The sequence below is a fragment of the Lichenostomus cassidix genome, chromosome 4 (assembly GCF_008360975.1).
Source record: "Lichenostomus cassidix isolate B80296 chromosome 4, HeHo_3.0, whole genome shotgun sequence".
NCBI classification, from domain to species: domain Eukaryota; kingdom Metazoa; phylum Chordata; class Aves; order Passeriformes; family Meliphagidae; genus Lichenostomus; species Lichenostomus cassidix.
The window spans coordinates 39,441,769-39,466,201 of NC_139484.1; the positions used below are offsets into that span (position 1 = coordinate 39,441,769).

General features: G+C 45.7%; 1 protein-coding gene across 1 annotated transcript in view; it reads right to left on the reverse strand.

Moving 5' to 3' along the window:
- The window catches only part of ENPP6 (ectonucleotide pyrophosphatase/phosphodiesterase 6), a 32,505-nt gene extending 22,366 nt beyond the window's left edge, over positions 1 to 10,139 (reverse strand). The window contains exon 1 of the mRNA XM_085058757.1: positions 9,507 to 10,139. Within this exon, the coding sequence (XP_084914883.1) occupies positions 9,507 to 9,762 (256 nt within the window). The 5' untranslated portion in view covers positions 9,763 to 10,139. The remainder of the gene's footprint in view (positions 1 to 9,506) is intronic.
- Between the last annotated feature and the right edge of the window lie 14,294 nt (positions 10,140 to 24,433).

The window sequence follows — 24,433 nt, forward strand, 5'->3', positions numbered from 1 at the left end:
GAAGCAGGCTATGAACAGAAGGTCGTAAGAGCACAATCTAGAAACATAGAACAAAGTTTGAGAAACTTGCATTTGTCCTTTATTTATCCATAGGACACATTGTTTTTCTGCAAACAGGCAAAAACTAGGCAAACATATTTATATGTTACTTTTATTTTCCATTATTGTTAGCTTTTTGTTGTTTTGGATTTTTTTTTAACGATCATGCTTTGTTCTTGGTTGTGGGCACACCATTTCATCAGACATGTTCAGGCCTTTTACTTTACCTTAGGGCCCCTTGGGGAACTTCATATTATGGAAAACTAGTATACAATAACTGAGAGATGTCTTCTGCTTCTTGTAATTTTCAGAAGAGAAGATACTATATTTTAGGAATTATTCTGCAGTTGAATGAACAGAAATGGGAAAAGAAACATTGAAGATTCAGTTGTACTGGAAGTTCCTTATTTCCATATCTTAAAAAGCAACAACTGAAGAATGTGTTAGATGCTGTCCTCATTAGCTGGTGAGTCATGTTATTGCAGGGATCCAGATAACAGGCTTTGATTATTTTGAGCCTGAGCATGGTGATCAGAACTGAAATAACCTTGGTATTCTTGTTCTGAAAAGGCGTCATTTCAAGCAGAGGACTGTATGCTTTGGGTTCATGTGATCTTGAAATGGATTTTGAACTCTCCTTCTCTACTACAAAGTATTTCAATTATGCAAAACATTTCCTTCTTCCCAGAGGAAAAAAGTGGTCCCAGTTTGTGGCAGTCACTACTGATCATACTAAACCAAACAGGTTTAATATAGGAGAACTGGTGGATTGGATGGGCAGTAATCTGTTCTCTTCAGGCTGCCAAGTGCTCTCATTGCTGTAAGTCTCAGAGCAGATAGAAGGAAATCTCCATAGTGCATCAAAAAAACAGCCCTACAATTTACAGGACAACCTCAACCTCTTAAAGTCCACGCATTCCTAAGCATCTATCAACCTGATAAACTGCAGGCAGGCAATTTGTGCCAGCCTGGGAAACTCGCAGGTCAGTGCTGAAGCTGTGTCAGTGTGAAACCTACAGATGAGGTTATCTGTATGATGCATAGTGTGGTCTTCTTATAGAGCCAATGAGCTCTAGCTGCTACTGATCCTTTAGGACTTAAGATCTGCTGTCTGTTTGTCCACATCTTTAAGGAAAAGATTGGAGATTGTTCTTTGTAGTATTTTCGTGAAGTTTCATTAACTGTTTGCACTAATACAGAGGACAGTGTTCTGTTCTCCACATTAGATTATGTCAATTTTCTGTGGACTCCAACTCCTTTTTGTAAATTTTAATATTGAAAAAAGAGGCCTAGAAGACTATAAGGCATCAATTTTCATTGCAGGCATCCCTGATTCACAGGGTAAGAAAAGAAGATCAGGTGATCCACAGATCAAAGGACGTGACCAGTTAATGCCATTCACATCTGCTTATCTAAGGCTTGTGTCTCAGAAAGACCCTAGACCTCCTTGGAAAACATCAATAGTCAACCAATTAATCTCTTCCTTGAGTTCCTCCTCCTAATACTTATCATCACTAAACACTATTCGAAGAGTATGCCTGGTCTCTAATTTTATTTTTGACTTTTGTTAATCTTTAACCATGGCTGTTCTGAGCCTTGCTCACTAGATTGAAAAGCTCTGGAATACCTGGCATTTCTGCCCCTGCCCCCTTCCTCCCCAATATACTCATACACAGAATTAAGGCCACTTCTTATGTTTCTTTTAGGTCACGTGTACAACTGCAGTTCTTTATATCCCCTGTTTTAACTTGTTTTTTCTTCAGCCTAAGAAAATTACCTTTGGTGTGCTTATTTTGAATCATTATCAAAATAGCAACATGGTGTCAGAGAGTCACCATAACATTCTGAATTGATTATTTCTTCCATTACTGCAGCTTTCCTCTGTAATCAAACGTTATCTCAAGAGTTTCAAAAATAGAAACAGGGCAGAAAGCAATTTCAGCATACAGATGTCATTATTTAAACTCACTGTAATTGTAGTAAAAATTACTCCTTCCTCAACAGAGGAAAACAAAGAGGGTATAGTTCCCAGGAATATGATAACTGCTGTATGCTTCTGGAGGAGAGCCAGCAAAAGCATTTGCAAGTCTGCATGCTACAGCTTACTTGGACACTACACTTCATACAGCATTTGTCTAAAGCACATTCCCATGTCTCCAGGCACTTTTGTCAGCATTCAAATGAATCTCTGCAAAACAGAGACGAAATTTATAAAAACAGCAAAACACACAGCCACTTGGCCACCCACAAGAGCAGCACAGTAACACTGAGTGCTGTGCACCCTGCACTGGCCATGTGTGAGATCTGGAAACCAGGGTGTGCAGAAGCAAGCACAGGCTGCCATGGGGCTATCCAGGCTGGGGAAGAGTTAAGTTCCTCCATGCACACAGCTGAATGGCTTGCTTCGGGAAATGCCCTGCTCTGCTCATGCTGCCTGCCGTAAGGATGAAGAAAGCAGGACTTAAAAGTCACCAGCACCATAATCCTGTTCTGGAGCAGATATAGTGGTTGCTGTCCCCAAGAACATATGCCCTGCTCTACTGTTGCCCTGATGGTTCTCATCTGCTCTACTTTGAAAAGAAAAGCCACGGGGTAAAAACAAAACCCATGTGCTAAACCTTAAGTAGCTTGGACAAGGCCAGAGCTGATGAGAAGTCTGGAGGAGTGCTGGCCTAGGCAAAGTGGCCCTGCTATCTGCAGACCCCCAAGGAAAAACAAGACTTGCATGATGTGCATGGACAATTCATGTTCCAAAGGAGCTTGCTGGCAAAGTCTTTCCATATTTTTATGACCTCTAATACCAGAAAGAGCCAAAGCATAAACACCTTAGCCTGCATCAGGCAAGACTTCACAATCCAAGCAGGATCACATCAAAAAGCACAGAAAAATCTCTGCTATACACAGCATTATTTCTTTTCCCGCTAGAGGGGATTCATTTAATAAGAACTTGAAACTCTTAATTCAATGCTTTCATCATGGGGGTGCATGAAAATTGCTTATAAATCATCCAGCTGAGGTTTTGCAGTTGCTTTCTTGTGTGGGAATTCAGGTCTTGTCCCTGGAGAGCAGGGACTCCAAGCTGTCAGTTGTTCTCCTGAACTGTGGTGGGCTCAGGGACCACTCTGGCACCTCTGACCCCCCAGCTGGATATTGCTCAAGGGTACTGCAGCTCCAAGCACTACAGAGGGCCTGGACAGAATGACGGACAAAGCTTCTGCCTGCACCTTTAGAGAGACTGTGAGCCTCTGGCTGTGCCTTCAGCTCTGGGCAAAGAAATACCTCGACACATGAATGTCTACTTAGCTAATAGCTGGTAGTAGGTACAGTAGTTGTGAGCTGTGAGGTTGTAGCTAGTAAGAAGGAAAAGACTCTATATTTCAAGTTGTAGCATTGTGAACTTGTGTTAGAAAAAACTTTCCGTTCTACACTTTGGAAGTATTTCCATCTTTTTAACTGGTAGAAAGTAAACACAGATTTTTGTAGTATTTTATGTATGTGTGAAAGAGAAAAATCTTGAGTGCTTGGCATCGCAGCCTTTCTACAGGTGGTTAGTAAACGAGAGGAAGAATGTGAAAATGAAAATACTCCTGGTTCCCACTATCTTTTCCAGCTTGGATAGTACCCCTTCCCTGTCATTTAATAGTATTGCCACAGACTTATTCATGCTCTTTTGCTTCTCAACACAGTTTTAGAAATGGGAAGCTACTGAATCCAAGAGAAGGAAGAGACTTAATTTCAGAACTGTATGTCACAAACAGAATCTTTTAAATATTTGCTGCTGCTGTTGTCTGTAGCTGTTTAAGAGGAGAAAAAAGAAAAAATCCTATTACCTTGTCACTCATAGTACATTTTGTGTCCTCCTGCATTTTTTCTAAGCTTGCACAATGAAGTAGAGATAGTTTTAGTTCATGTGTAAGTAATAAACTTCCCTGTTGTACTCTTATGCTTCCATTTTTTATGCCTCAGAAAACATGCATGTGTTGCTTACATAGTTAAGAACTTGCCTAACGGCTGAACAGAAATTCCAGCATCTTTCTCTGCACCAGGCTGAAGTCAGGATAACACTAACTGTGCAGCAGAAAAGAACCATCTACTAGAACCACCACCAGGCTGGGCTTCCTCCAGGTAGTGGAAGCAGTGTGGAGCTGCTGTGCTGTAAACCAGGAGACCTCTCACAGCAAACAATAAAAGTACACATCAGTGTACAAGTGTGCACATCATCCAGACTCCAGAGGATTCAAGGGTTGGGAGCCCAAAGGGGATTTGCTCCCAGAAAGCATGAATAAATAGGGTGCAGCATGTGTTGGTTGGCTGTGCTCAGGGGAAAACAGATGTAGACCGGCATCATCCACCAAAGCCCCTCAGCAGTTAATTCTCCCACATCAAGACTGAGGAGTGAAAGGAATATTGTTGAAACATGGAAGATGGGTGAAACATTCAGTCTCGCAGAGTAGACCTTGATGTCAGCTATCCCTGTGTCCTCTGCCATGGTGCCCCATTCCCTACTGCCATGCAGAGGAGGAGGTGATGGCATATGCAGGGATGAGCCACAGAGGCTGAGAAAACATCACACACCACCCCTATATTCTAGACAAGCCCAAACATACTGTCACTGTGTTATAGAGAGTCTGTGACAGCCCTCCAAAGGCCACAGCCCTCACTCTGGGTGCAGGAGACTGAAATGTCCTCTGGTCAACCTTCTCCTCCATCCCTAAATCTTCATGGGACCTCACAGCCCCTCTGGCACTTATTTAGGATCAGGTCCTGTCCAAAGAGAGACATGGAGGCTCCTTGCTGGCTCCACTCCCAGCATTTCCCCACCCATCTCTGCAGTCAGGGGCTCCATTTGCTTCCTGTGGTGGCCAAGCGAAATACGACTCTCGGATGTAGAGCTGCACAGCTGACCAGGCAGCTGGCATACCCTCATGGAGGAGCTGCCAGAAAAATTTCATTTCTTGTTACGATCTTGGAAAAGAAATCCTCTCTGGATTTCTATCTCAGATATGATACTGTCTGTTTGTGTTTATGCTGGCTGGAAATGTGAGGCGCCCCTGAGTGCTCTCAGCTGGGGGGGACTTCAGGAGAGCTGAGCTGCAGGGAGTCCTTCATCACCCCTCCAACACTTGCAGGTTGTCAAGTAAGGGAGACCCAACCACCCAGCCTGAGCAGCTTTTCTCGACAGATACTGCATGAAGTGCTCTGAAGCAGGAACTCCTGCTTGCAGCAGTTACAGGGGAGACCTCAGACTTTCCATTGAGCTTGGCATGAGAGCTCCCTGCAGAGCCAGGCCACAGCAGGGAAAGAGAAAAATTAAAAACTTTCCCCAGAATAACAGCCCGAGGTGGCTTCTGGTCCTAATTCCTCCCTTTGCAAAACAAACAGCACATGGTGTGATTAAGGGAGCCATTTGGAATAGATGTATTTGGACTTCTTCCCTCCCTTGCCAAGCCCACAAAGAATCCTGCAAAAGCTCTCTCACAGCAGCAACATCTCCTTTTACCTAATTCCCCATTTTGCATTTTTCAGGTCAACACTTGCAATAACACAACTCCACCACGGAGAGCTATGACACCAGGCAGGATTCAGTCTAGCAGCTCAGAAAGCAACCTAGCCACCTAAAAATGAGTCTTTATGCCACTGTAGAAGCCCATACTGAGAAACACGGCATAAATGAAGTTGCTAGAGAAGAATGGTTTTCAAAGAGTTGGATTTTAAGCTAGCACATCTTTGAGCTACCTTACACAGCACCAGGTTTTTGTAAAAAGGCAACAACTTGGGTTGCTTGTCCAGCTGGTTTGTACCAGCACTGATTTGGCTTTTGTTTGATGCTTCTTCAAGCAAATAGTAGGTCATGATGCCATGCCCTGGCTTGCAGGAAGACTGGAGCTTCATCCCAAACTCTGAATCACTCAGTGACTTTATATGAGGAAGCCAAACCATTAGCATTTTTCTGATTTCTATGCTCTGCTTTTCTTTGTCATAATCGTGGTAGGTGTGCAGGAAAGGAAAAGACCTCTACACAGGTTCTGGTCTTTGGGCTGAGGCTTTCTGTGTGGCTTGGGGAGGCTTCAGCAAATATCCACACACAGGTTAACAGCAGCAGCAAATATAAGCAGGAAGGGGACCCATGAAGAGCTCTGCCATAGCCCTGCAGCAATTGAAGATCACAGGCAAGTAGTCTCCTTCCCATGCTTCCCTTCCAAAATTTATCCTTTTTGTTCACTAGGCTGGGCCCTATTTGTCCTGCTGTGTCAGTGCTTCACCCAGCACCCAGTCTCAGCAGAATGGGGGGTGAGGTGTGCTTCTTGTTAATACAGGTTAGTTAGTTAGTTAGTTGCTTTTAGATATGTGATTCTTGGTCAACAGTTATGCTTTCATCTATTTGGTTATAGTTTTGAAAATCTTGGTACATTTGCCATTTTCCATGAATATTAAATTCAGTCAGGCTGCCTCTTGAAATCATAGGTAAAGTAAAATATAATGCCCAGAAGAGCCTGCAGATAACTGGGCGACTGTGCTGTGTGCCATTGCTTGTGAGCTGCCAGTGCAGAGGAGAGCTGTGCTCTGGCAGGACTGAAGGCTGCACTTTGGCATCTGCTCTGAGAAGCACTGGGGCCAATGCTGCTGATCTCCATAATCTCTGCCTGCAGGTCTGGGCAAGAGGAAGAGGTGAGCTCCTGTTTGAGGAGATTGACCTGTCGCACCAGTGATGGTATCTGAGGGGCAGAGTCCACTGTCCTCCTCCAGAGCCACAGAAATGAGGGAGAACTTCCCTCCTTTAGTAACAACTCAACTGCTCTGGAGTTATGAAGGCTGCATGGATGTGGGGTGAAGGACAGTAGGCAGAAAGGAAAGGCCTTGCTCACAAGAATGAATAGAGACAAGTCAGATACATACAAACTATAACACTTTTATGCACACACTGTCCAGCACCTGGCAGCCATGTATGCTCCTGAATGGATGTGGAGCCATAAGGCCTTGTGCATGAGCAGAGAAATAAGGGATAGGAGTATTTATAAAACAAACAAACAAAAAAAACCAACAACAACAAAAAAAAACCAAAACAAACACACAAAAAACAAAACCAAAAAATACCCAACACAAACTGGGATACAATGAACAAGCCAGGGGTCAGAATGTGCAGATGGGACCAGAAATTTCTTAAACTGATTTAGCTATAAGAGGCCAATATACTGTGAAGCCCAATTCAATGTTTTGGAGGTAAAAATTCTTAGCAGCTCATGAAACAGCAGTGTAGGACAAGACATGAAGAATAGTTTGTTCCTGATTTCCCAGAAGAAGCTGTGGCAGCATTTAACTCCCAGACATCCCAGTTGCAAACAGAAACAAAACCAATTACAGTCGTGTCTCCCTGCAGCAGAGGGGATGCATGGCTGGTGAGATGCCATGAAAGCTTCCCCATGCCCATACAGCAGCACCAGGGAGACAGTAGCTTGCCATTCCCTAAGGAGGCCATTATGGCATGATGCTTGAGTCAGCCTGCCATGCTGAGTCTTCTCCAAAACCTGTCCCAGCTTTGCAAATCAAATGGACACAGATTGAACAGAGCATAATGCTGTATCTGCCACATGCTCCACACCCCTAACCCCTCCACCCCAAAAAATCTCCTTAGAGCGGAAATGGCCCCAAAGGGTAAGAACAGTGCAGCTATGGGATCTACCCTGGTGTCATGCCAGGACACAGTCATGGGGTCCACTAACACCCCAAGGCTCAAGACCAGTCCTGGGTTTTCCTCTGGGCATGTTCATCACCTAAACTTAGCTCTCAATTGGTCCCTGACCTACTTAATCCCACTGTGACTCATGTGTTAGGAATGTGAATTGCTATTTGCAATTAAGTCATATTTGCATTGATATCCTTATCATAAAGTCTGGGAGACTTGCAGGAAGAGTTGAGTTTGGTCTCATAGACTATCTTATTACTTCAGGTTGAGGTGCAGAACTCTACTAAAAATATGAGAAGTTCAGTAATAATGTTTCATCACCTAAAACAAAACCCCTCCTTTGTGAGTGCAACATAGGATGTTTTCAAAACTCCTCAAAAGGCTGATTATAGACTTCACTTTTTGTATACACACTTAGTCGAGTGATGACTAAATATGGTTAGGAGTGAAATGCTCCTCACTTTTCTTCTTCTCTTTAACAGCTCCATCCAAAGACTTTTTGCACCCAGGAAGTGTTAGGCCGGTTTGCCTATGTGCACCTAAAGAGCATGGCCTGGAGTGGAACACCTCTATTTTCAGTCATGACATTTATTCTGCATTGATATATTCAAACTAAATAATGAAAAAAAAAACCAAACAAAACCCTGTGAAGGCTTTATACTCTTCTCTACTCTGATCAGAGATGAGCAAGAGAAAGGTGTTTCTCTTGAGAGAGAGGGAAGAAAGGGTTAAGCAATTTCAAAACAAGCTGGGCACAACTGATGTCAGATTTTTGTCTTACAATGGCATCTCTTTGCTTTCCCAGCAAGCAGTATATGAATCACTGGGTACTGCATTGTTCCAAGGATAACGGAACATGCCACGTATCTTAGGAGAGGACAGATTTTCTCACTCCTCCTCACTAGGTGGAAGCTCTTGTTTGTTCAATAACTCCAGAGAAAAATCCAGTCAGAAACTCCAAAAGAAAAATCTGTGTCGGTGTTTGTTGGGTTTTTTTTTACTTAAGAGTTGTTTACTTGGTGTCTGTCTCTGATGGAATTGGCCCAGCTGTACTCTCTGCACCTTCCTAGTGTCACTGTAATAATGTGTCCTCCACAAAAGATTAAAAGCAAATTAGAATCATGAAAACTATGACTGTCCTCTCAATTTTCTGAAAGCCTCCCCTGGACATTCTGAAAAACTGCAGGGGAGTAAAAGCAAAAATCCTGACTGTTTTTCCATATGGTTATTTCAGATTATTACAGATATGAGGATTTAGAGCGAAGTTGAGAAAACAGAAAATCTACTAAGTTTAAAAAGAAATTTAATGCTGAACTTGAAAAAAACAGACCTGCTGACTGAAAATAAGTTCTTAGTATAGCCAAACTCGGTTTACATGCATTTTTATTAAAGCCCCTGAGCGGTGTCTGTAGTCATTTTCCATGCATTCCCAGCTGGTTTTGTTCTCTATATCTGCAGCAGCCCCCATTGGTGAGCCCACCAGAGAGCCCCAGCTGGCCACGATGCTGAGGTGGCAGCAGGTAGGGACCTATCTACACCCTGGATGAGCGAAGGGGAGCTTCAGAAATTAGCTCCAAATGGCATTTCCAAGTTTGGAACAGGTTTCAGAGAAACAACTCTGTGCTGTAATGCCACAGTGCTTTTCAACTCCCAGCTAAAAGCACGACTTGTGTTATTTTTATATCTTCTTTGGAAGAAAAAGTCTCAGGGAGCTGCCTTCAATTTCAGCACAGGGAGCTGGCAGCTCTGAGGAGCATCACAGCACAGAAATACAAGTACTCACCCGTCATCAGTGTGTAGTAATTTGGGTAAGAGAGGCTGGGGAAGTCTGGGGTCATGTAATCCACCTTCACCCCCATGTTCACAATGTCCCGAAAGCCCGGCAGACCCTCCAGCTCGCTGTCGTCAATATAGTCGAAGCGAAAGCCGTCGAGCAGGAACACCAGGAGCTTGCGGTGGCCCGAGGGAGCGACAGGAAGCGGCAGCAGGGCAGCGAGGGCAGCAGCCAGGAGGGAGGCGAGGAGGCTGCGGCTCTCCATGGCAGGCAGCAGCGAGGGATCTGGCGGCTCCGGGGCCGGACCTGGCACTGCTGTCCCCCTCCCGCTCCCAGCGCCCGCGTTAAAGCTACAGCGCTGCCCCACGCCCGCGTGGGAGGTCACAGGTTAATTGCGCGCAGATGATTAACCTCGAGCTGAGGGAAGAGCTCGCTACTCCTCAGCTGCAGCAACAAACGCTTCGCACGACGGGGAACGCACAGCATAGAAGTAACCGGAGCCTCTCAGGACAGCGCGCAGACACTGGAGAGGCCGTGCGGGCACGCTGCCCGCTGGCCCCCGGCGAGGAGGGGAGCGAAGCCCGCCCGGCGGCTGGCCCAGCTCCGTGCCGGGGCTGCTAACCTCAGGGGGCTCGCCCGGAGGGGCTGCGCTCTGGGAAACACAGCCGCGCATCTCCAGCCGCGCCAACGCTCGCTTCTCATCTCTCCGGCAGCGGCTTCTGATAGAGCTCAGAGTGAGATTAAGGCAAAGCATCTTCCCAGTTGGGAAGTGCAGGATGTGTGAGTCGAGATCCAGCATTTCGATGGCACGGCGGTACTGCAGAGCACTAGCTGAGCAAGCTCGCCTCTCTCTACATGGATGCGAGTCCCTTCAAAAGGGACTGTTCTCTCTGCTTCCTCTGTGCTACCCTGGGACTAATCCAGCTCCTCATGCACCACCAGAAAAATCTAGCTTCAGTTAGATAATAATTGATACATTTATTTTCTGGTGGTTGATATTATTTAGATATTAATTGCTGAATGGTGCCTAATTTCACATTAAAAATGAAAAAGTGTTCACATTTTAGTCACGAGTCACCACCAGGTTCTTCTCCTTCACAGGAACCTAACGATACCTCTAATGCAGTGCCAGCACCTGTTGTACATCATAACTGCACATTAACTTGCTTTAATTCTTTTTCTCAACTAAAAGAATTTCATAGCGTTTATAACATTATCCAACTCACTGTGGGAAATGCCCTTTGCAGATGTTTACCCCGGGGAAGGTTGGTATAGCTGGCCACCACCCCAGTGTGGGCATCTGAACTTCTTTTTGCTCCTTACAAACCTCCCCATTAAACATCCAGCACATCCAGTTACCTCTTACCAAACACTGGGCTGATGCAAGCTCAGCAAGATGGCTTTCAGCCCTGTTTGCCCCAAACACTTATTTATCCCCTTGCAAACCCTCTCTTGTCCTGGCTTGCCTTTTTCACAGTGTTGTATTGGGTGCTGGTGTCCATGAGCCAGAGCTGCTGCCTGCAGGTCACCGCTCCCAGGACATAAGCTTGGAGAGGTACTGTCCATGCCCTCCTCCCACAGGGCTTCCAGCTCCAGAGAGAAGATGCCCTGTCAGGGGAAGGGATGCTGGGATTTTCTGTTGGAGGAGGTAGTCGTTCCAGGAAGGTGGAAGAGGATGGAGTGGGAACCTGCAGCCAAGTAGAACTGCTCAGGCCCTTCAGCTGCGTGCGCCTGTGTTCATCTTCTCGGTAAAATTCCTCATGCTTTCTCCCTGTCAATGGACTAAATGCACTCTTCATGGACATCTCCCCCTCTGTGATGTGCCCAGCCCCTTTTTTTCTTCCCTTTTTTTTTTCATGTGCCCCCTCTTTCCATCCCAATCATGGAGCCCAGCACTTGCGACATATCCTCACATCAATTTAAACCTGAGCCAAGGACTTGGAGCATTTCTATGCTCTGAGGGATCTTTAAAGCAACATAGGGAACTAGCCATTCAGGGCTTTATCCCTCTTCACATAACATTTACTTTTGAAGCTTTGCATTGCTAGCTATCATCATCTTGACAACTTTAATTCTATGTTTTGACTTTTCTTATCTTGCTTGGCTTTAGTTAATTTATTTTCTCACAGTGCAGCAGCAGTTTTCTCAGCAAAAACCAACCCAGGGTCACACAGCTGTGCTGCACCTCATGTCAGAGAGAGCTGAGCCTTGGGGCATCCATAAAGCTTTGTGCCCCTGAGAATGACATCTGGACAGTGGTCCTCAGTCTCCTGAGATGATAACAGGTCCTGGTCCCCTGAGTAGACATTGCCTGGGAGAGCCAGGCGGTACTGGCATGCTCTAGCCTGGACTTTGAAGGAAAACACACAAATCCTGCCACGCAAGGGAAAGCCACAAGGCTGCGTGACCCAGGCAGCTCTGACAGTGTCCCATGCTGTGCAAGGCTGCCACTGCCCTGCCTGCAGGGATGAGGCTGCAGCTGCACAGCAGGCTGCTGGGCGACGTGACAGCCTGGGCAGTGCTGTGGGCAGCTGCCTGCCTGAGGGATGGCACGTGCTGCCTGTCACACCTATGGACAGTCACCACTCTTCTCAGCCATCTCGACTCCATGGGGTCTCAGCCGAGGATCTGCCGCTTCATCCTCCTCCTGAAAGGAATATGCACGTCCTCCTCCTGCTGCCCATGGCTGGAATTCCAGGATGGGAGGTGGCCCTGCAGAACTCGTGTTCAGAGACAGCACTTCCACCAGTGCTTACTGGGGATTTTCACTATAGCAAAAATTTTATGTTATGGGCTTGGAGCCACCTGTAGTGTCATGCCTTGGCCAAGCCACTGTGGTAATTTATTATGTTCATACTTACATGGAATGAACTCAGAAACATGTCCAGAAATGGGGAGGGAAATATTATTATGCACCTCTTGGCAGACCCATGAGGACATTCACATTGCTGTCTTGGCTTGTCCACTAATGGGCTTACCAGCAGTGCTCAGCAGCAACAGCAGCTGCTGCCCATGAAGGAATGGGATAATAGAGAGACAGTAAAGTGTCTGAGATGGACTCTCCCCTTGAAAGGATGACCAGGTTTTTGAGGTGGTTAGACCAAGAAGCCAGGCTTCTATCATGAGATGGTACAAAATATATGTCTTCTTAACATTTTATGGCATTAAGAAATAATGCATTGCTTTCAAAAGGGTTGCAAGAGAAAGCTCTATCTGAGCTGACTCAGTGGCATGAGAGACAACTGATGCAAGGTACCAGAGCTCAAAGTTAGCCTTAAGAATTGGAGATTCACAGGTTTCCACTCAACAAATAAGAGTAAGGCCTGAGAGGGGTTAAAGGACTAGTGAGCCACGTAACCATGACACTGTATAATACCGACTTGTGTTTTGACAGACAATCCCCCTGAAGAGTGGGACTGCAGCCAAACAGTCTAGCTTGGCAGAGACAGATCCTGGCAATACATTTCATTCCTGCCAAGCAATGTTGATTTGCTTTGGTTCACATTCATTTGTAAGCACCCTGTCTGCACAAAGCCCCAGATGGCCGTGGAGACTCCAGCACAACAATATTTTGATACAAATGCTCTTACAAAAGCTATCAGAGCCTGAGCTGATGTCCAGGGACAACAGTCCTCACTAGTTAGCTGTTAGACAGGGTTTAGGAAGAAGCATCATAGAGGAAAGAAAATCCCTCAACTCAAATTGTAGATGAGGAGATACCCCATTGATCCAAAATTGAGAAAATATTTTCAACCACTTAGATTGCTCCAGAAATCCTCTTGGCAAAAACTGCCTCAAGTGTCCTTGAATCTGTTTTTTTTTTCCCCGGTCCTGCAGAGATCACAAACATGGCAATAGAAAAGAAAGAAAATTCTCTGGGCTTACACCAACAGTTCAATCTATCTTGTCAGATGTATGAGCCTTCCTGGCAGTGCAACTCTATCTGTGCTCCTAGGTCTTGGAGCACATGCAAGAACAAGAGCTGCTAAAAGTAAAATATGATTTCCCTTTTCTCCAGTGAACTAGAAAATCTAAGAGGGAAACTTGTCCTTCTTTCTCTTCTGAAAGAAAGATAAGAAGTCATAACGTGACTCATTGTCAGCTTGTAATTGCTTTCCAGTTCCTGCTCTCCTTCACACACAGTAGTAGTTGAACACTTTGGCCAACACAGCCTGACTTACTAGTTTACTAGTTTTTTTTCTCTCATTAGAGAAAAAGGCAGGTCACATCCAGACATAAAAGCCTTGAGCTACTCACATTTCTTTGAAGAAGAGGAAGAGAATTTGTGCCAGTCTGAAGTTTTAATTCTGCTGCACTAAGGTTCTTCTTTGCACCAAACCCAAGATAAAAAAGTCACAGGTAGTACCAGCCCCTCTGCTGATTTCCACAGAAAACCTCTGGGAATATCTGAGCTGACAGAAGGTCTTGCCTTGGTAGAAGTCATTGGCTGCAGGAGTTTACTCTCAGTTTCTTTGCTCCTCCCTTGTGCATTCTCACAAATGCTTCTGCATGGAGGTGTGCATTAGGCAAGGCATCTGCTGCTCCTTCAGCTCTTCCATAAAGATGATACTTTATGTCAAGTCAGTTATTTCTGCAATCTCGTGGTGTGCAGTAGTTCAGTCACGAGGAATTCAAGACATAAGAAGTGGGTTGCTCTTGCTGCCAGCCATATGCAGATATACATGATAAAGTCAAGCACTTGTTAGCCACAGAGCATTTCAAAGTTCCAAACTCCAGCTTTCCTGCAGAAAAGCAGTGATCTTTCACTGTTTCTTGAGGCAAAGTTTTCCTCTAACCCACCCATCTGGTACGAGACTTGCCTTACTGAAAACATTCACATGGTGGATGAGTACATCAAAGTGGGACAGTGACCACTCTGATTGACAGCCAGAGGCTGTTTAATGTTCTCTGAAGTGCCTCAGTTCAGGCACTTGTGATGTTTAGAGAGCACCTCTCCAAATCTCTTACTCTAACTTTCACTATAACAGTCACAAGCCACATTAATAACTTTTCTAGTTGAAGAATATCTCTTGGAAATGAAGAAATTTAATGAACTAGTGGAGACCCCTAAATGGCTCCCAGTTTCCTTGCAAGGAGCTGCATGGGCTTGGTGCATCATTGTCAGCCCTGCTCTGTGAATGCTCCCTGACAATGATCTCGTTGGGGAACAGGCTGTGCTTTCATTAAATGTAACTAGAATGAACTCTTTGTTGGTGACTCTTCACACCATAGCACACTATTTGGGTGTGCAAGGCCTTTTCCCTGGAGATTCTGACTGTTAAAAGCATAGGAGGGACAAATTCATGGGAAAAAAGTGCACCCAAGGCTGGTAAACACAAACAGCACAGGCTCCAGCTATCCTAGAACTTTATGTTCCTACAGAGGGTGAACAGGAGTATTTATTCAGCGTGACAACCTCTCAAGTGTTTTGCTTAGTACTTCTCTTGACTCAGTGTTATATGATCACTACTCAGACCTCCAAGAGCATCTTCTCTTAATGGTTTTTACAGGGCAGTAATCATAGCTCACTGTCACCCACTTCACACAGATAGCTGAACTGCTGCAGTGGACATTCATAGCCAAGAAGACAAGAAAAGAGTTGGGGTGACAGCAGCAAGGGGGATATGTCTCCAATGGGACTGAACACCATCAGTGCTGCCCTGTATCCGCTCCCGATATCAGCCAGCTGCTGCCCAGCAGAAGAGGCTGCACATCTGCACTCCTGAGGTGGGAAGGAGAGGATGCAAATATCCTTTCAAATAAGCTCCCAAAAGAGGCCCCAAAGGAAGAGCACGTTTCATATAGCAGTGTGGGTTGGAATAACAATTTTAACCTGAACCCTGCATGGAGGGTTATGAATTACTTCCTAGTGGTCATGAAGGCAATTAAGAAAAATAAACAGTTCACCAGTGGGCTTAAACTCACTGCACAGGGAACCTCTGTCACTGAAAGATACATAGGAGTTCAGGTCAGGAAACACCGGGAAGTCTGAACCAGCTGATGGCTTCATGACCACCTCCTCCCTCACCCCATGATGTGTCAGCCTGAGCACAGGTCTGTCCAGCTTAAGGGGAGGGTGTCATTGTCTTGGACTGAAGCCAGCCTTCATCCCTTCCAAAGACTTTGAGTTTTGCTTGGATATCAACCCATCTCCACCACCAGTATTTCCCCAACATTTATAACGTCTCTGCAACATTATTACTTAATTAGGCCAAGACCATGCTTGTCTGGACATCGGTGTCCTGTAACACAGGAGTTTTTACCTAACTGACGAAACCTTGTGCAATGCATTTCTCTGTTGAAATTAGAGGAGTTCATTTTGTTAGGTAGCAAAACCAGATAGTCAGTGCAAAGGACCTGCATGCTGTATATTCTGCTTCATCTCTGCTGTCTGGTCATTTCTTGCATGGTGGGAGACTGTGGTGAAGGATTTTACTGCTATTCTAGAAGCAGGAGTCAACATATAATGGTGTGAGTGGGGATAGAAACTTGGCAAGCTAAGCAGGTTGATCAAGATTACTTAGTTCATTTAGTATAAAAAATAAAACTATAATCAGCCAAATAAAGTAGGTGATACTACTGCTGCTGTCCTGTGACACTAACATGTTCCTCGGGACTTGAACTCAACACATCCATTCATATGCCAGTAGCTCCTCCAAGAAAACAACAGGGTATTCTGCACATCTACCAGTGCCTTGCACAGCAGTTCCTGCCAGTTTATGACCTTGCTTGAGCATCAGCCTTAAAAAATGAAAGTATGAGATTAAAGTCTAACAATCTCACACAATCTTACAGCAATCTAGTGCTAGTCAAATGTAGACCTATTTATGCAAAGCATTTGGGTTTCAGATTTTCCCATTAAATGAGGGGTAATTTGAGAGGTTAAAATATCTGGCAAATCAGTGTTTCAGTGCTTACTTTCCAAGAATAAAATAATATTCTATATTTGATCTTTCTGTTAGATTTCTGCATGGAGCACAAAAGAGACTTAAAACCTTAGCTTGAAATTAGTATATGTAAAAAGTAAACTATCCAGGGCTAGCATAAAATGTCGTTTTAAAACTCAAAAATATTTGGCATTTGGCATCCTTTATAGCCCAGAGGTTATATCGAGTTCAGCTTTAACTTTTGACATTAGTGCTTAAGAACTGAGGGAGTTGGGCTTGCATCATGATCTAACAAAGAAACTGGCCTTTATTCTGACAGTAGTTATTTAAGCTAACCTGAGAATATTTACAATTATGAGCCAAAGGCCTGTCTCTGACAGGCTGCCTGCAGCAAGCCTGCCTTGTGCTGCAGAGAGTTTGCTGCCTACAGCTGCCCTTTTTTTGGTGTGCCACTGCATATTGTCCATCTTGGCTTTCATATTTTTGATCTCATCAGTCCTGGCTTTTTGTTACTGTATCTTATTCATTAGTAAGGCTATGCTGGAGGTTGAAATCCTCACCTGGAAGACACAGATTAAAGTCTCAACTTTGCCCATTTTTCAGCAACTATGAGTGTCTGGTTCTCATCTTGCTGACTGCTGAGTCACCTCTGGAGAATTCACTCCCACAGAGAAGAAACAGCTGTTTTACAACCCAACCACTGTTCTGGGTAAAGAAATATTCACATGATATGTTTCCCAGCTTTGGGTGTTTCCTCATCAACAAGCTACAACTTCTCAAGCAAAGCCTTGTCTGGATCAGATTTTCTTACAGGTAAAGTCCCATCCCTGTCTAAACACCACTGATGACGTCCTTCCCTATAAGAGGGCAAGGTCATATCTCAGCATCAGGATCAGCATTACTTTCTCTCACTAGCTGAGTGCTCAGGTTGGGAAATCCTAACATATTAATTATGTCTGGAGCTGGTCTCAGTGGTGGCAGGAATCTTTTAACTGAGGACAGGAGCTAAAACAGCCCTCAGTCCTGGGGTTCCTGATCTGGTTTTTCCATCTGAGTACTCAGAGGTCTCTGTCTGGGACAAATTGCCCTGATTTCTGTCCTCATTATCTCTTACTAAAACCCAAAGCAGAATTCAGCAGGATTTCAGTGGGATCTGGATTTTACATAGTGATTTTAGTCACTGAATTCACTATGACACATCTGCATCCTATTTCTGTTACCTTGACTTTGTGGCTTTATATTACTGCTCTTCTCCACAGTACTGAGATTTATAACCACATCTTCCAATGCCAGTAGTGAAGACAGTCTGTCGTTTGACATTCTTCTGCTCTCTGTCAAGGCCCTTATCAGAACTGAGTGAAATCATACCTTTCTTTTCTCTGACATATGCCCCAGTGTGGAGGCTCCTATTTAGTGCTACGTAAAGATGCTTTTCTCTTTGTATGGACATCCTGAAGTCAATATGTTTTCATATCAATCAACCTCACCTTTCCTAAGCAACATTTTTCATGATGCCAGGAGAACCTGAAAACCTGGAGAGCCCCCACTTTCTTTTTCTCCTCATTTTGTAAATGACTCTGGACTCCAGGGGCCATCTCCTGCCTACAGAGAGACCCCACTGCCTCCAGCTGAGGGGATCCCTCTTGTCCTGCTGTGCTACACCTCTTCTGGTTGCACAGCTTTTCCTCTATCCCCGATAAGCTCATCTGGACATTGGCAAACAAGCAAAGGGGAAGCACAAGTGAAGCATGTCTGTGTGCTGTTGCCCCTTTTGCCTGAGTGACTGGCCACTGCACTGCGCTGCTCTGACTGCTCCCTTCAGCCAGCATGACTCAGAGAAGTTAAGGCAGTAGGTAGTTTTATGGTTTTCTTTGAGAAGAAGCTAAACAAAGCTCTGAACACCTGAAATGAAGAGAAATAAACAGTAGGAAGGCTTACTTCTTCTTGGGCAACCATCTTCTCCAGAGGTCCAAGAACTCACAGTGCTTTGCACTGTTTCTGGGAGATGCTTTTCTTCTGGCAGTCCTCCAACATCAGCTGCCTGATCTATCACCTGTTCAGGGGGCAAGGAAGGTTGTCGTGAACCCAAATCACTTCAGGGGCTTGTTTCTCCATACTATTCCCTGTATCTATATCTGAGGCTGACATAGGGCAGGGAGGAGGGGGATGGGCTGGAAGGACCACACTGACCACCAACAGGAGAAGCAGGTGAAAATGTGCCCTTTCTCCTGCTCAGGATAACCAGTAAAAACTCTTCTCTGTCATCCTTCCTCTTTTAGCACCAAAACAAATAGCACATGAAAATAGCACATGCATCTTGACAAAACAATGTGCTCTCAGTGCCACTCTCAGTAGGCACCACAGAAAGGCGTAAGTGGTTCGTGTTCCCAAAGTTCATTTGCACTTAGTTTCCAGGGAGCCCTGTGCTGCGCTTGTGGGTGCTGGAGGCCAAAACTGTTTCCTTTGATACACTGTGTCAGAAGAAGTCAGCTCCCCACAACATGTTTTTTGGGTGCAAACCTATTTGAAAAAATGGCTTTTTGTTTGCCACAGGTCAGGGCTGACCAGGACTGTGGTACTGGGCTCTGGACTGCATCCTGTCTGGCATGTCCCAGGCTACCTCCCATGCAAAGGAGTGGAAAAGCATGGCTAAGGCCACATAGGCAGAACAGGGGCAGCGGGTGACCCAAAGTGGAAAGCGTGGGCTGTTCCTCCCAGCACCAGTCCCCTGGGGCAGCCTGACGCCAACCAAGCTCTTTGCTCAGTCTGTTTTAATAGCACGTGGCTCACATTTTCTGTGTTTTTCCTCCTGACGTTATGCTGATGTGCTAATCCACTGCATGGCAGCAAAAAACGTCTGAGATTTCCTGCAGTGCTGTCAGCTGCTGGAACTGGACACCCTGTAATAACCTCCAGGGCCAATGGCCTGCTGCCTCCAATTCCCAGTAAGGACTTATTTTCCTTGGCATAGCCAGCATGTGCAAACCTCATTCTGGTGGTTTTTTGAAAGAGAAAATAGGTGGCAAAGTGCTTAGCTCTTTCAAGGAAGTTTGGAAACGATGGAGAGCAAGCATGTGAGCACTGAGTGTGGTTGTCCAGCTTCCAGCACAGAGTTGTAAATCATCTCCTGAATGGCTGTCACAAGCACACCAGATCACAACAAAGAAGCTATTTTTCTTTCATCAGGACTGCTCGTTCAGGATTCAACATCACTGCTAATGCATTTAGCAGGTGTAAGAAACATTTGAAACTGGACATCATTTCTTCCGAGAAATAAGGTTAAGAGCTTGTTTGCTCTGCTTGTTTGGAGTTCAGCTTATTTTGTTATACTCCTCCACAGCTGCAGTTTCCTCCACATGCTGGAAATGGTTGCACCATCTCAGAGGCAGCACAGTTTCAGGGCAAACAGGAATATTTCCAGTACTGCAGGCAGGGATTTAAAAGGTGCTTTAAGGAGGCATCTCAAACTGCATCCATTCTGGCTGGACTGGAGAATATTGAGGTCCCCACATGTGGGTGTGATGGTCCTTTGCTGTGGAAGTGCCAACACACTCTCCATGCTCTGTGCAGAGTACTGGAGTTATCCACTCCCTTGCCTGGGGAAAAGAGTCAGTGTCACTGTGGCTGACATCAGCCTGAGTCTCCCTGATGTGGTTTCCTCTCACCTGAATGCTGGCAGCTCACGCTGCCCCTTGCCAGTCACCACACCATTCCCCAGGCACTTTCTTGTGCCCAGCATCTCCAGCACCCTTCATGACTCTGCCTGCACGGCAGGCTGGGAAGGTGATTTCCAATTTCTGTTCTCCTTAGGGAACTAGTATGGCACAGGGGTCTGGCACATCCCGTGGGAGTGCTGTGGGGTACCACTCCCTGCTCATTCAGTCCTTATCAGCACTAGCCCTGCTGTCACTGTGGCATATGCCACAGGAGCCACCTACAAGTGGTAGACTGGACCAATACTTTCTAAATATTAATTACAAGCATGTTATTTTAAAATGTATGATATGAGCACCCACCAGGAACACACTGGATGAATAGTAATTAAAGGTATATTGCATGAGCCATTAAATGTTTCCCTAGTGTTGGCACTTGGAGCACATCTGAAGCCAAAGACACGGAAAGGTAAATGCTGCTTATACCCCAGTGTGAGACAGTTTCCTTAGAAAACTGTCTGTGGGTGGGACAGCATTGCTACCACAAGCCAAAAGGTGAGACTCAAAAGCGCCCTGGAAGCAAGTCAGTACCTCCAAGTAGCCAAAATACTGGATTGAGCAACTTCATCTGTGGCACACTGATCAGAGGAGCTTGAATAAGCTCTTCTGAAGAAGAGAAGAGAAGCTCTTCTGAAGAAGAGAAGAGAAGCTTCAGTTTCTGAACGAAGTTTCATTCTGGGTAGCCCATAGGCAGACAGTCATGATTACTCATCCAAAGCTGTTGTGTTTTATGTGGCCCTCGTGCAGCTGCTAGTATCCCTTTCCTCAAAACAAAAGCATTATATGGTTTTACGAACTGTGAAACCACGAATGCTTTACAGCACCCACTCTAAAAGCATACATTGTAACAGAGAAATGGTTTTTTTCTTCTTCTTTGGAGCCAACGCTTCAGATTTAATAGTTGAGTTGTGGTCTCCAAACAGCCCCTTTCTGCTGTGGCTTGCCATGGCAGAGGCTGTGTTTGCCCAAGTGGGCACCTGCAGCAGCAGCTGGTTCAGAAATAAGGCTTTTGGAAGAAAACTCTAATTCTTCAAGTGCTATGGTGGCCTTGGTATAATGGAAGAGGGTTATGAAACCCCAAACCCTTGCTATTACCCTTGATGTATATTGTTTGTGCTATGTCAGACCGTTTTCTCCCTAGAGGATCTGCCATCCAAAACCCTTAGCATTGTGGCTGAACCGGGAGGAAAGTTACCTCTGATCAATTAGTTGCCTCTAATGGATGCTTTCAGTAACAGGAGGCGTTGGTGATGGGCTTGTTCTTCTCCAGAGGTTTGTTTTCAGTGGCTGTTTCTACACGCCAAGATCAACTCTCTGCTATTTTGGTTTTATATTGGGGATGCAGATTGCATATGGTGTAACAGCAGCAATGTGGCCATGAAGATAAAGAGAGGGTCTGTATCAAACATAGACAGTGGCCATAAATGCATATATGCACATATTTGAATGCTGCATGAAGTAAAATATACTATACCTAAAACAATGCGACCGAAGATTTTTTCCTTGAGTGGGTCAGACTTTAACACAAAGTTATCTCCATGTATGTACAGAGCAAACAGTTTATGGTTGCACAAGATCCCCTGCACCATCTGAACTTAAGTATGAATTCCCTGGTTATCTGAAATGAGTTATCTGATGGGAAATCTGACAATAAAGACCACATATTTAAAGGTTAAACAGCAACAGGAAACTTCCTGGGGAAACTTCAATGGCAGGATGCCTGCTCTGTCAGGATGATAAGATCTGCTCCCTGACTCTATCTGACTCTTTTAGCATAGCCAACTCCTGCATAAACACTGTGGACTTTGACCAACAGGACCTAGGCAGACCTCTTGCATAAGAATCCCTCCCAGTTTTGTGGGGAAAGTACAGCACAAACACGTTTTCCTCTTCTTTCACATATTTATAAGCCTGAAGTGTGTTTCTACAGCTTCAGATAAAATGCTTTTTTTCTGACTGTACCACATGGAAAGGTCAGATCAGACCTAAGTTAAAGACAGAAAAACAGAGATAAAGGGTGACACAGGGTGATAACTGCCTGGCCAGTGAACAACGGGAAGACCCCAGACCCAAAAATAACCATTGGGACAGGTACATAGACTGTAAGGGTATAAAAGCCCAGGGACTCCTTTGTTTGTGGTCCCTCCCTGTAGCCACCCAGGCTGAGCTGCTCCTGTTGCTGTACCACTCAATTACCTAATGTTTCCACCCCCCCACCCCCCCACCCCCCCCCCGAAATCAGATGCCTGGTGCTCTGCTGCAGGAAGTCTAGGGTAGAGAAGTTTCTTTAACAATATTTAACTCTATTTTTGAGTGTTCTATGACTATTTCCTTTGGTCTTTAACGGAGCAAAAATACTCCCGGGGTTACTGGTCAGATCTCTAAGCAGATTAGAAGTACTAAGCCGAAGAAATGTCCTCTTCGTTCTTCCTTTCAGACCACCGTAGACATGCTGGGAGGAGCGGCCCCGTCCATGGCGACGCTAGATGTCAGCCCAAACACGCGAGTGCCTCTGCTCCGGTCCCTGCCCATCCATGGAGGAGCTGCGTGCGAGAGCCTCGGGCTGCGCAGGGAGCTTCACCTGCACCCCGCAGGGAGCCGAGCTGTCGCACTGCAGTGGCAAGGGGGGAAAGGAAGGGTGGCTCCCGCGACTTTGTACAAGTCATACACACGCTTTTGTCTTAAACACGCATTTAAACAAGGCAAAAGGAGCCGCATTTTCAGGGGTGGAAACTTCCACCCGGAGTTCCTGCCCTTGTCCCAGGTGTGATGGAAGGCAGCTACAATCTCCTGCAGACCATTACAGCCCCTTCCCTGCTCCCCGCCTCCCGCAGGCTGAGGCTGTCCTGGAGGATCCTGCCGGTAAAGACTGACAGCTGCAAGGTTTCTTTGCTGTTTGAGAGGGAAAGCAGCTATGACTGCTACCTTGAAGCAGCTATGAGCTGTGGGCTCTCCTGAGCTCAGATGATGGGGCACTCTAGGTCTTAGAGTGAAGTGAAACCAGTGGCAGGGAAACAGGACTCACCAGAGTACTTTCTGCAAGTAGTTTAAAGCTCCAACAGTGTTTTTTCTGCTCACATCATTGTTGTCCCACAGTGTTTCGCTCCAGACACCAGTTACCAAGGCTAGTAGTGTTGACTGAAAACCCTGAGAGAAAAACAGAAATTGCCCAGTGCAAACATGGCATTTCCTCATATTTCCACTCTGTCTGGGGACAGAGGCAATTTCCCCTTGTTTAGAAAACAGCCTTCCTTCCCCATTTCCCTCTCATTCTCCCAAACTCACATTCTGGCAGGCCAGCCTGGCAAGGGCTCCAGGCTGCAGAGGTGAGATGCCCACGTGGAATCCAGTGATTAAAGGCTGGCATTTAACACCTGCTCCTTCACCTCTGTTCCTGCTTTTCCACCCTCTAATTGTTTTCAAAAACGTGTGAGTTTCTCTGTCTCATCCCTGTCTCCTTGTGTCTTGTAATGCAATGAGAGTCATTCAGAAATCACCCAAGCAAAACCCAGCTGAGCTGCAGCTCCATAGGGGTGCAGCGCATTTCCCATATGCTTGTGTAGGACCCCCTGGCCTGGCAAGGGATTGCTGTGGCAGGGAGGAGGTTGCTGCATCGGGATTGGCTGGCACTGAAAAGGCATAGACATGCCTGCATCCAGGTCCCCTGCTTCCTTGGTGAATTTGCCCTTCATGGAGACAAACCTAGAGAGGCCTTCAAGCTCTGGCACTTTAAAAAACACCTCTTTTTTCAGTGAAAGGACTTTCAGCAAAGCAAATGCAAACAATTCTGGGTCAAAATAGTAAGTATTCAAGCTGCTCCAGCCTGGTATCCTGCAGTAGGTAGCCTGTTCCATAGGCTTACTTGCTCGGTGAGATGTTTCATTGCCTGAACCACTTCCTTAAAGAACAGATGAGTGGCGGATACAATTTGCTTTTGATTACCACAGGGAGAAAGATGACAGCAGCACAACCAACCACGTGCTGGTTTGAGCAGTGACTCTTCAGCTGCTGGTCCTTGGGTTAGCTGTGGCAAGGCTGGACTGCAGGGGCCAGTGTGGAAAAGTGCGTGTGATGCCAGGCAAAAGGGGTACTTGGATTTCATTGGCTTGACATCATGCCTTTCCATGGTTGGATTTTTTGTATTTTTCATTTCCTTTACGAAGCTCTGCTCCTGGCCTGCATCCTGGCAACACTTCATTACACAACAACAGTTGCCATGGCCACTGAAGTGGAGGCAGCAAACATCGCTGCTGCAGCGCAGGCAGGAGCTGCCGCGGCTTCCCAGCACACGGATTCATGGTGCATGGGTAGGTGGGGGCATGGGTGTGCAGGTGCA